At 32.8% G+C, this 12,265-nt stretch overlaps 1 protein-coding gene across 1 annotated transcript; it reads right to left on the reverse strand.

Annotated features, from left to right (window-relative positions):
- Window positions 1-580: 580 nt before the first annotated feature.
- LOC149162838 (protein NRT1/ PTR FAMILY 5.2-like) lies at window positions 581-4,168 on the reverse strand. Its single transcript, XM_089435808.1, has 4 exons — window positions 4,015-4,168; window positions 3,553-3,770; window positions 2,274-2,836; window positions 581-1,547 (listed from the first exon to the last, which is right to left on the reverse strand). The coding sequence occupies exons 1-4, from the start codon at window positions 4,151-4,153 to the stop codon at window positions 596-598; spliced, it is 1,872 nt and encodes a 623-aa protein (XP_089291934.1). The 5' UTR covers window positions 4,154-4,168; the 3' UTR covers window positions 581-595.
- Window positions 4,169-12,265: the final 8,097 nt, after the last annotated feature.

Below are 12,265 nucleotides of genomic sequence, written 5' to 3' on the forward strand. Positions count from 1 at the left end.
AGTGAGAGCGAATCTATAACTTCTGTTCTAACCTACCTGTAAAGAAAAGTCGATTTCATTAACTTGAATTTAACTTCATTGTACATAACTTTGAATTTAATTTTATTTAACTTGAAGTTAATTTTATCGCAGATTTGGAAATATTTTAAAAATTGAGTGAAATAAAAACAAAGTTAAACAATGACTAGTCTATCGAATTTTTGAAATATTTTAAAATTACGCTAAACATAAGAATGTTAAATATTAATTTCTACCTTATTGAATGCCCTGCTTTAACCTCGTGATACGCATAAAAAGTACCACCTATGGCGATATTCCATAATCAGCCAAGCTTGTTCCAATCACCAATCAAATGTGTCCAACTGTTTATTAAATTCAATTTCATATTGTAATAGGAATGAAATTGAATACAACAGAATAAAGGCTTTAGCTAAATTTCTAGCCAGGCATGAGATTTCAATGACATTGTCTTTAGAAAAACTTGCACCTTCAGTAGCTTGTAATTTACAAACATTAAATGATCGCCATAAAACCGGTAAAATATTAATGTTCAATAGATATATCATACATTCCCGCGTCATCCAGCCAGTGGCTTTTATACTTCCCTTGATGGATAGCCGTTGTTTTGTACATTCCTCATTTCTATGTCGTCTTCGCCACATTTGATATCTGCGGGCAGCTCACGACGTGCCACTGTTATTGTACCTGGATGGGCATGACTGTGGTTGCTAAATGCTTCGTTGGTTTCTCTCTTGTAAACATACAACCGAGAGACAATTAGGAAGAACATAAAATTTACAAAGCTAAGAATAGCCATGAAGGCATAATAGTAGTAAATACGAGATGCATTCAGATTGTTTAAAACCCAGCTGGTGTGGCCCTTTCTTCCACTGATCTTAGTTGTACCTTTCAAAAAGAGTGTAGTGAAAAATCCCCCAAACCCTAATGTACTAGCATATAATGCAGTTCCTATGCTCTGCATGCTCTCGGGGGCTTGATCATAAAAGAATTCTAACTTTGCTGTCTCAAGAAAGGCTTCTGCTATGCCTCCCAACAAAAACTGAGGAAGTAAAATGAAAACAGTGAGTGGGGATACTGCTTTCCTGTCACGTTCAAAACCGTGAGCTTTCACAACACTGATCCGTTTCACATCGGTTATGGAAGCCACTGCCATGCATATCATGTGGACGAAGATGCCAATACCCATCCTCTGTAAGATCGTGACGCCTCGGGGGTTTCCCGTGAATCTTCGGAAAATCCTGACTAACACTTTGTCGTAGACTATAATGGATACCACCATTGACAAAGCGAAAAATGATGTGAGCGAGCCTGCAGGGATTTGAAAATGAGAACCCATATGTCTGTTCAGTGTCGTTCCCTGCTTTACGAATAGCGTGGTTACATGGGAAATCAAGGTGCTTGGTATGAACAAAAGGACCCAAATTGGAAGCATTTTGAGCATCAGCTTGGTTTCTTCTACTTGGGTTACAGGACACAGCTTCCATCGACTGGTTGAACCATCCCTTGTAGCTGCTTTGTCCAAAAATCTGCAAGGTAGAAAAAGGAAATTTGGAATAAATAATATTGCGGTGAAGCTTTGGAAAGATTAATATGTATGGATGTCGGTAGAAAATAATTTATTTTATTTCAATGAATGAGTAAAGATAAATGCATTTCATCTATGTCATAATAATAACAACCAAGTACACTAATTATGTTATAATAATAATAATCGCCCAAACCCTGGGAACTTATTTATTACAAACCAACCCAAAAAAATCATAGTCTAGACTCTAAATGTCGAATTCGGTGCGTCGAATTCGGTGCAAATAAGTCAAAGCACGCTGAGAAGCATGTGAAATGGATTTCATATTCGTGTCTTTTTGCCGAAGTCAAGCACACTAGGTTGAAAAGTCAAAAACGGCCAAACGTAGATTAAGACGCGTGGATTTCATCTATCAGTACTGAAATTTGTGTGTGAAGAGTCGGCCAAAAGGAAAAGTATTTAAATGGATTTCATATACATATCAGTGTTCACTGGAATTTGAACGTAAGTGTGTAAAAGTCTAAAGACACCAGGTTTATGTCAATATTTCAGTTAAATGTAATAACATTGTTATTTTATGTTTCCACAATGTGTGCCACTTTCTTTTGTTTATGTTATTGTATTCTGTATTCATTTTCTTTAACCGTACCAAGGTTTTTGCAACTGTTAATCATATCTTACAAAACTAACAAAACTGAAAATCAAAGCTACTAATGGTTTAACTCACCTCAAAATCGGAGTATGAGAAATGGGGAATCTGCCTTTAGCAACATACTCTTTGGGGTCAACCTCATGAAGTTTGGTGGGATCCGACGGCACATTAACTCTCCATTTACGAACTGCTGCAACAATTACTTGAGCCATGCGATTGAATGGATTCCCATTCTGAACTTTGTGTCTGTAAAATGGAGTACCTATTAAGAATAGTATGACAGATATAATCAATCCCACCGTGGGAATCGCATAACCTACAGTGAATCCCACACGGTCCTGGATGTATATCAGAAAACTATCTGCAAATAGCATTCCCAAAAACACACTAAATATCCACCAATTGAAGAAGGAGGCTTTTTGAAGCTTCTCCTTGGGATCAAATTCATCGAACTGATCTGCACCAATGGTGGAGATGTTGGGCTTTGTACCGCCAGTGCCCACAGCAAGAACGTACAAGGCAAAGTAGAAAATCCCAACCTGAAACTTGGAAGCTTTCTCACATAAGTTGGAGCCCGGTTGGCATTCTGGTGGTCTCAGAGATGGCAATGCAACGGCCAATGTCAAAATTACCATCCCCTGTCAAATACAACAACAGATAATTACATAAGTGATCTCCTACACTAAGGAGTTAGCTCAAATGGATAGCTGTGGAACATCATTGAATCAATAAAATAAAGATAAAAATAAAGTAAACTATCATTTTTGATAAATAATACTTTCCATAAAATTTATTGAAAGTATGAAAAGTAATTGCTTATGAATATTTTACCATATATTCTATTAAATAATAAAGAGTGATTAATTTGATCTCAACCAATATCAAAAACAAAATCGAAGTGTGCATCTCAAATGCGCTCTCTCTACTTAAACCACTTGAAATATGTATATTCCCTTCCTCACTTTCACCCACCTCCATCCTTCTCTGCCCCCATCCTATCTGAAATATGCATGTTTTTGCTCATCACTTTCACTCATCATCCCATTTTGACCCTAAAATGTAAACTTTCTCCCCATCCTTATAATGAAGGAAAAAGGAACTTGTTATGTAAACAAAAAACGTCCAGTGCCCATGAAATTTTCAGCCAAAAAAGTCCACTACCCATTGAATTTTCAGTCACCAAAACGAAAATATTCTTCGTAAGGAATATTCCAAATATCATGATCAGAAGAAAAGAAAATGTATTTAGTTAGTCAAAATTTCCTTATATATTCCAAATATCATGATCAGAAGAAAAGAAAATGTGTTTAGTTAGTCAAAACTATGGAAGAAAGCAGAGAGACGAGTTGCAGACCAGTATATAAACAAATGAAAACACTGTGAATGTCCAATAGCGTCCCCAGTGAGTGTCTGCAATATATGCGCCGATGACAGGGGTAATCCAAACTGTACCAGACCAGTTAGAGACATTCGATGAAGAGGTCACAGTTCCTTCATGCAGCTTAGTCGTTAGGTAAATCACTAAATTGGAGGCAATCCCATAGTAAGCCATCCTTTCGAAGACCTCATACGCTGTCATGTTTAAACAACATCATCAGTCAATCCATACAGATTAAGCCCAAAAAAAGTTAATCACCAATTTCTTATTCCTAACGAAGAAATGTCACTCCTTACAAATTGCAACCAAGGAATCAATCACAGAATACTCAAGTCATATTAAGTTTGTATTAAATAAGAAGAAAAACATATTGGTATTTATTTAATTATTGATGAGCAGAAAGCAATTGAAACAAACTATTGCATTGCATAATCTCACCAACGATGAAGGAACAAGCCTTCCATCTTCCCGTTTTGGACCTGAGAACGGGCCTCCCTTTGAGATCGACAGAGCCATCCATGGCAATTAATCCTTGAGACTCCATGTTAGAGCTCTCTTGGTGTTCATATCCAGCCATTGCTGAATGCTTGCGCTAATCAGCCTATGAGCTTTGATGAGTGATGGTCGCCATAAAGTTTGAAGTGTTCGCTCCTATTAATACCTTTTTTCTGGGTGTGAACCACATGCCACTCACTATGTTCACCGCCACTCCGGCTACAGACCCGGATGCGCATTCCCACATTCAAGGGTTTTGCAATCTCGACCGTCAGAAATAGCTGGCAATGACTTCATTAATTGTTGGAGCTTGGCCCTTGTGATATTTATTTCATCGTCAAATTATCGTTTCGAACGATCAAATCAGATTTCGGCCCTTCTGGAACGCTTAGCCTTGACTTTAAAATCCTGGTCCCGCTGAACATATCGTCCGAACAGATTTTCTTATCGGTTGGTATGATTTTAACTTTATTGTAACGCTACATGATTGTTAAATAATTATTTTCATTACTATTACAGTTGATGCTCAACCACTTTATTTGACCAAGAAAAGATAGAAAGATAATGCGAAAACATTTGAGAAAACAATTTTATATAAATACTTTTAATAAATAGAAAGACTTTCAAACTTTATAGACGAGGTTAGGTAAGTGTTCTAAATTCTATAATTAATATATTATATATAAACTATATATATATGTGAACATTTTTATTTTATTATATAAAATATTAATAATAACCAAAGAATGAATTCAACAAATTAAATCGAAATCTAACATATATCAATGTTAATAAGAATAAAATTATAAATCATTTCACTTAGAATCTGAAATATAAAGTATAAAAACAAAATATTGGTGTATTTTTCATGATGTTTTTTGGACAATCATAATATAACTATAGAGCTTTTTTCATGCTAATAAAATAAAATAAAATAAAAAATTATAGATGAATGTTTATATTAAATATATATAATTAAACTTCATATTTGGGTGATATTATTTCTAAATGCATGAAATACGATTATGGGGATGACAATAATTAGTTTGAGCATAGGTTCTCGAGTAATCGGGTTTAGTTTGAACTTTCTCTCCATTTTTTTGGCATTAGATATACTTTTATCCTGCGTTAATTTGGTTTATCTCGAATTTTAATCTCGAATTATTACCTTTCTACCGTGGAATTATATTGGCATATCAAAGCCCTTATCGACAAAATTTTCGTGGGAAGAGATGTTGTTGAAACAGAGCTTTGTCTTCAACAAGATGTCATTCAAACGGAACATAGAGAAATTTCCCGAGAACATAGAGTCATGGCCCTTCACCTAGACAGGTTTGAGGCCATCCTCTCCAAAAGCAAGGACCCTACTTCACCTGACACTCTGGCACCAATAAATGTTTCCACTTTGACTTGACTAGTGCCATGGCTTTCCCTTTTGTTTGTGGAAACTCATCTCTCGGCCTTAGGTTTACTGTTATCATGGGTTATGAGTGACATAGCTACAATTTTCTTGCAATTTTGTTATGTTTAAATCTATTTATCTCCATGGTAGGGTTGACACTCATGATATGTCATGGTTAAGCTTCCATTTAGGGTTGAGACTCATGATATGTCATGGTTAAGCTTCCATTTAGGTCAATTTCATGTCTCCTTTTCCACCCGCAGTTGGTTTGGATTCCCAAGCAACAGAGAACGACAAAAAGCCCTAGTGATATGATATATTTAATGTAATTTTATGACTAATCAATGGAAATTGAAACATATATATTAAAATTTTCATCATTTCTTTTATATTATAACCATATATTTAGTGACAAAACTATATTGCAATATTTAGCAGCAAAACTACATTACAATATTTATTTGAAGAATTAAACTTTAATATATAAATTTATTTAGTTTTAAATATAATGTTAGCATTATATCCTAATAATTATAATTCTAATTCAATTTAAATTTAATAAATATGTAAATTTTATTATTTTATATGATTATATAAATTATATATATGTAAGGTTTATTTTATTTTATTTTTTCTAAAAAAAAAAGTAATTTTATTATCAAATAAAATAAAATTATATTTTGTAGATATATGATTGGCATGTATTTAAAGAAAAAGGATCATTTGGATCCATCACAATAGTAGCTTAACGCCATCATAATTAAGAAAAAAAACTAGCTCGAGTGGCTAACAACTTGTATAGTTGTAAAAATCATCCACTTTGCTTTCCTTCCCTTTCTTCTTTTTTACTTCCTTCCATATCCCTGGGGCAGGTTGGATAAAAACTAATTTTGCTTCCGCCGAGTTTTCTGCAAAGGGGAGATCCTTTTCACATTCAGAGGTCTTTGTTTCATGAGATCTTTTGGTTCCTGACATCGTTTCATTCTTTGTTGTTGTTGATTTGATGACTACAAGATTTAGTGTGATTGTCATCTCTATGCTTTGATTGGGATCTATGGTCTATGGAGGGAGCTCATCCCGAGTGGCAATTTTGTCATTTCCTCCTTTGCTTTTTTGGGAGAGTCCTTTTGATCCTTCGCTTCTTTATTATCTGAAAAAGGGGGCTCGTAGGGATACAAGAGTTTTGTTTTTGTTTGCATCCCTTTCCTCTTATTTGTTTGTTTTTTTAACCAGGGAGTAGTTATCTTGTAAATGTCTTCCTTGGTTACATACATGGCATACTTATGCCCATTGGAAATGTCCATTTTTCAACTAGATGTGATATAGTAGCCCCTTGCTAAGGTTGATCTCCACACACATGTGGGCATACGTGAAAAGCCTCTTTGTTATTCTCTCATTGTCTGTTTTTATTAATACCGCCAATGTATACTTGATATCTTCAAGTACTTGGCAATGCCAAAAGGTAAGTGGGAGGCTTGGAAAATGAACCCAAACATAATTTCTTTTAATTTCCATGGTGGACGAGTTAAATTCAGGATCCAGGGAGTAGTGCATAACCCGACTCTTCCTTAGAACCACAGTCCTTTCTCTAGGATTTTTTGGTAGTATTCTTTTAAGAAAGGGTGTACTATGAAGAAACCCTTTGAGCATAAGTAGATGTCACATTCTTTGGTCCATTTTGTGTACACCCACTAGTAAAGGTCTTCAGTTTTAGGCCAAAAATCTTTAAATCTACAGATTATAGCCTCTTTGTGAAAATATTAGAATTTTTTGTTTACTTGTGAGTTCTTGATCTCTATCTATGGCTATTCCTCCTTTTCTACCATGTAAGTTCCAGCCAGAGTTCCATCTAGGGTTGTGTTGTAGCCTTCCCTTGCACTACATCCTTGAATAAGATAGATCCACTAGTGTTTCTAGAGCTTTGAGCTCCACCACTTAGTGTCAAATTTAAAATAATGGTGGAGTTTCACACAATGCAATAATACTTCCTCTAGAAGGAGCCCTAACGCACTTCCCCTTCAAATGACAAGCATTGAAAGATCACATTTATATCTAGACTATTCTAGATGCGCTATTTCAAAATTTCCACCGGATCTAAGTTCCTGATCCAGAAAATAGAGGTATTCCCATTAATATTTTTTAAGAAGATCTAGAATGCTTCCATATCCATCTCTTCCTATCTTTTGGCTAGAATAGAGAGGGCAAAAAGAAGGGGACTCCCATGGGAGGGAAAATCTCTCATGAATGTAGGCTACATTAGATCCAGAGGCCTGAGAAGTAGTAGGGTATGTCGAGCCCATAAGCCTGTATCAAAGAGATCATGAGTCAATCTATTTGTTCTTTCTATTCGCAGACCCCCCATGCTGTTAGCTACATCAAATGCTCTAGATCTCAAAGCTCTCATTGTTGTGTAGGCTCTTTGATCAACATGGCAGGTGTTCAAGATCTGAATGAACACAATCGCTCCCTCAAATGCACATGTTTGCCTCTAGCCATCGCTTCGAGAGATGTTCGTTAATACATCTCTGAACAATTACTTCCATCACTTGCTTGATTCAACCTCTTGACTGCTCAACCCCCAAAACCACAAACGATATGCCCTTTTTGCATTAGAGGCCCAAAGACTCACAGTGCTTGTACAACATCAAATTGACAACCTTTTCGCTACATGCAAATCAGAAAAATACCTTTTTCCATCATCATGAAAGTGACTCGGTACATTATTCCCTTGTCTCCGCTCTCCTTCAACACCAAAAGTGTAATTAAGTTTAGCAACAGTGTTATGTACAACACTGCAATAAAACAAAAACATTAGTGCCCCTCATCTTTCCTATATATAAAATTTTATAACTTGTAATAATGATTTTAAGTCTTATTATTAAACTTAAACAATCCTCCCAAAATTAAAAGATATATCTTTATCTTATCAAATATAAATAATTTTTCATGTTTATATATTCAAAATTCGATATAATTTTATATCCTGTCTATTTTGTACCATGCAGACTCTTTTATATCTCTTATAAAAATAATATTACGCTCTTTCTGCCCTGAAAAAAAAAATTCGATATAATTTAAATTAGAAATAATTTAATTGCTGTTTCCGACCTGCCTTTTGTTTAGGTTTCATGTTCACACAGATCGAACATCCCTAATTTTTTAATTCCCGCAGGATGCGAACACAGAATGACCGAAATCGCAGAACTATTTGAATCTACCGAATAATTATTTTTTTAATTTATATTGAGATTGGTTAAATATCTTGGATTCTTTATTCGTAGCCGCAAATTTTTTATTTTATTTTTGATCCTTTGGAAAAAAAGACTGGACAATGCTCCTTGCTTCTATTTATAATGAGATTGGTTGGATATCTTGGACTTTTGTTCGTATCCACGATTTTTTAATTTTTTTATTTTATTTTCATCTTGGACCCTTTATTGGCATTCGCAAATTTTTTATTTTATTTTTCCGACTGTTTGGAAAAAATAATCGACGGTTCGTAGTTTTTATTTATAATTTATATTGTGATTGGGTGGATAGGTTGAATTTTTGTATCCATAATTTTTTATTTTATTCTTTATATTCTTTACAAAATAAAAGTAGACGATGTGTCTGTCCGTATTTGCAGAGCGTAAACATCGCGCTATTATCATTATTTTTTTTTTTTCTTTTAATTCAATTATGATTTCGTTTTATATTAAAGGAATAGGCCATTGGACATTTTAGTTTTGAATAAACTATAGAGTGAGAAATTATAATTAATTAATATATCTAATGATTATAATGATTTTGTTGATTTTTAATAATGATTTTGTTGATTTTTAATAATTTAAAGTTTAAAGGTTTTGTTTAATTATTTGATATTAAGAATTTTATTTTTATATATAATGCAATAATTATTAAGATTAAAATTTATTAATTATTTTGGAAGATTTTATGAGTTTTCACTGTTTTTAGATGTACTTTGATGTGTAAAAATGATTAAGAGAAGTTTTCCAAAAATATTATAATTTGATTGTAATGATGATGATGGTGGTTAACGTCCATTGAGACCAAACTTTGGTCTATTGGACCTAAAGAAATGAATTATTTAGTTTGATTTAAGATTTTATTCTTATGCTCAAAAAGCTTGGAGAGAAGCCTCTAGAGCTCAGTATAATTTTGACAACATAAAAGGCTAGGAAGGTCAGTATTGCAACAAAGATTTTGAAACTAAGATCTAATGTGGTTGTACGCGGGGCACTCGAAGTGATTTTCATTATCAATGTTTGTATTCTCACAGGGATGGCATAACCTTTCCATCCATGGTGTTTTAGGAACTGCCTAACGACACATTTCACTATGGAGCTCATGAGAGTTCGTTCTAATCTTGGCTATATTAATTTTCTTCTTTGAGCTAGTTAAAACAGAGAGATACTTTTGATCTTCTAGGGTGGGGTTGATGACCTCCTTATAATATCTTAATTTTCTTTTAGCTGCTAAATCTTTCTCACACCACATTTTTTCTTTGAACTTAGAAGTAACAATATTTTTAAAGTTATCAATGTTTTGCAATGCAACATTCTCGTCGATCTCCCAATGGTTTAACCAAGCCCCGGAGTCTTTATACCAACCTCGTTTGAGCCTTAGGTGGTTTTGGCTGGAATTTAATGCTAGCTTAGGAAGTCTGTGGTCTCCTATGTTATTGAGTTTGTGCTTGTACAACAGAAGCCTAGTCATAGCTAGGCTCTCGATAGGGGAAAGACCCACTTCTATAAGTAGAATAGGATAGGGTGTGTTGCTTTTAATTTTGAGGTTATACATTATAAAACGCTTCTGGATTTGCTCAATCTTTCTCCAAGATTCTCTAGAGCTGCTACAACCCCAAACCTCACATCCATATAAGATAACTGGAGTGACTAAAGTTTCATAGAGGCACTTCTTTCTATCCCACATTACAAGGTTTGTTGTTTTACAATTATTTTCAAGACCAAAATAAGCTTTCCATCCCCCATGAATCCTTTTCTCAATGCTATAGTTCAAGTTGAGCTTGTGTTGAATATCAATTCCTAGGTACTTGTAGGAAGACACTTCCTCCAAGTTACTATTGTCATACATAAAATTAGCGTAAGTGTCCTTCTTGGATTTGATGATCATAACTTTGTTTTGTCAGTGTTAACAATCATACCCATGGTAGAGAAGAAATCCTTAAAAAAATTTAAAATCAATAATATTTTTAAAATATTAAAAATAAATTAATAATATTGAATAAATTTAAAATTAATTTGATTAAATATAAAAATCTTGTTTGTAAATAAATCAATATGTGATTAAATAATATTATTACATTTTTATTATTAATTACACTTTAATATTTATAAAAAATATTTTTATAATTTCAGTGTTATATAAAATATAGTAGTTGTCTTTAGTGCAATTTTTTGGAAGCTTTTCTTATGGGTTTTATATATATAAAAAGAGATTTGAATCTTTTTTATAAGGATTTTTATATTTTTATTATGTTAGAAATTTCAAAATCAAATTAAGATTTAAATTCATATAAGAGTTTTTATATTATTATTATTGAGATGATGTTAGAAATGTCAAAATATAGTATTTTAAATTTGTTAATCATTACAATTCTAAAATTTATTTTCACATTATTTTAACAAAATTAATAATTAATAAATATTTTTAATTATATTTATATTTAATATACAAATAAGTGTAAAATACAATTTTCAAATTCTATACTTAATTAAGATATTGAGTTATTTCATTTCAACATAGATATTATTAATGAGTTTCTTATTTATTTATTTATTTATATATATATATATTATACATTTCAAATAAAATTTAATCAAATCAACTTCATATTTAATTTTGAATAACTTCATTTATCAAATTTAACATGTATATCTCAATTAATATATATATATATATATATATATTAGAATCCTAACCCCTATTTGGCACCTAAATTGCCTAAATTGATTCCTGATAATACTATTTACGTATCAAAGCACCATTTATTACAACCCAGCACGGGCCAGAGTCGGGTTCTGCTGACACACATTCATTGAGTCGGGTTCTGCACACATAATTACTTTTATGCTATGAAAGGTGTTCATTGGCGTGTTATGGAACGATATCATTGTACATTTCTATTAAGAGTTTTTGTTATTTATTTATTGTATTTTAAATATAAATAAGTAAATATGAAATTTTATTGGAATGGGTAATTTTTTTTAAATTGATTTAAATTAAGAATTACAAGTATTTTGGATTAATTCTTTTATCTAAAGAGATTGAATTTACTTTAACTATAGAGAGCTAATACTAATGATTATTACGTGTGATATGAATGTTACTAGAAGATCTTACCTGTAAATGTGGATTTTAAGTTTTTAATTATGGTTTAATGAGAAAATATGGGTTTTTAATTTTAATTGAAGTTTTAATGACTTATGGGATAAGAATAAGGTCTTGAACCATCTCATGCGCTCTCTAAAGGGATTTTGACTATTAAGTGGCATACGGGGATCATTAAGAGGTAATTGTATACTCCACAAATGGGTTTGAGGCACTTGATTATGGTTTGATGAGAAAACAGAATACCTTAAGACCTTCAATGAAGGATTTTAAGCTCAAGATCATCACTAAGACGTCAAATCACCACATAGACCATTTAAAGGGTTACTTGGCCTCCAATGGATAGACCATTTAAAGGGGTTACTTGGCCTCCAATGGTAATATGGGTGCTATTATGAGGGATGGGTAAAGGACACTTCCATGGTAGAAGCACGAAAT

This window comes from Pinus tabuliformis, chromosome 5_2 (assembly GCF_031772625.1).
Source record: "Pinus tabuliformis cultivar Carrire ecotype Pingquan chromosome 5_2, CPIR1, whole genome shotgun sequence".
Taxonomy (NCBI): Eukaryota; Viridiplantae; Streptophyta; class Pinopsida; order Pinales; family Pinaceae; genus Pinus; species Pinus tabuliformis.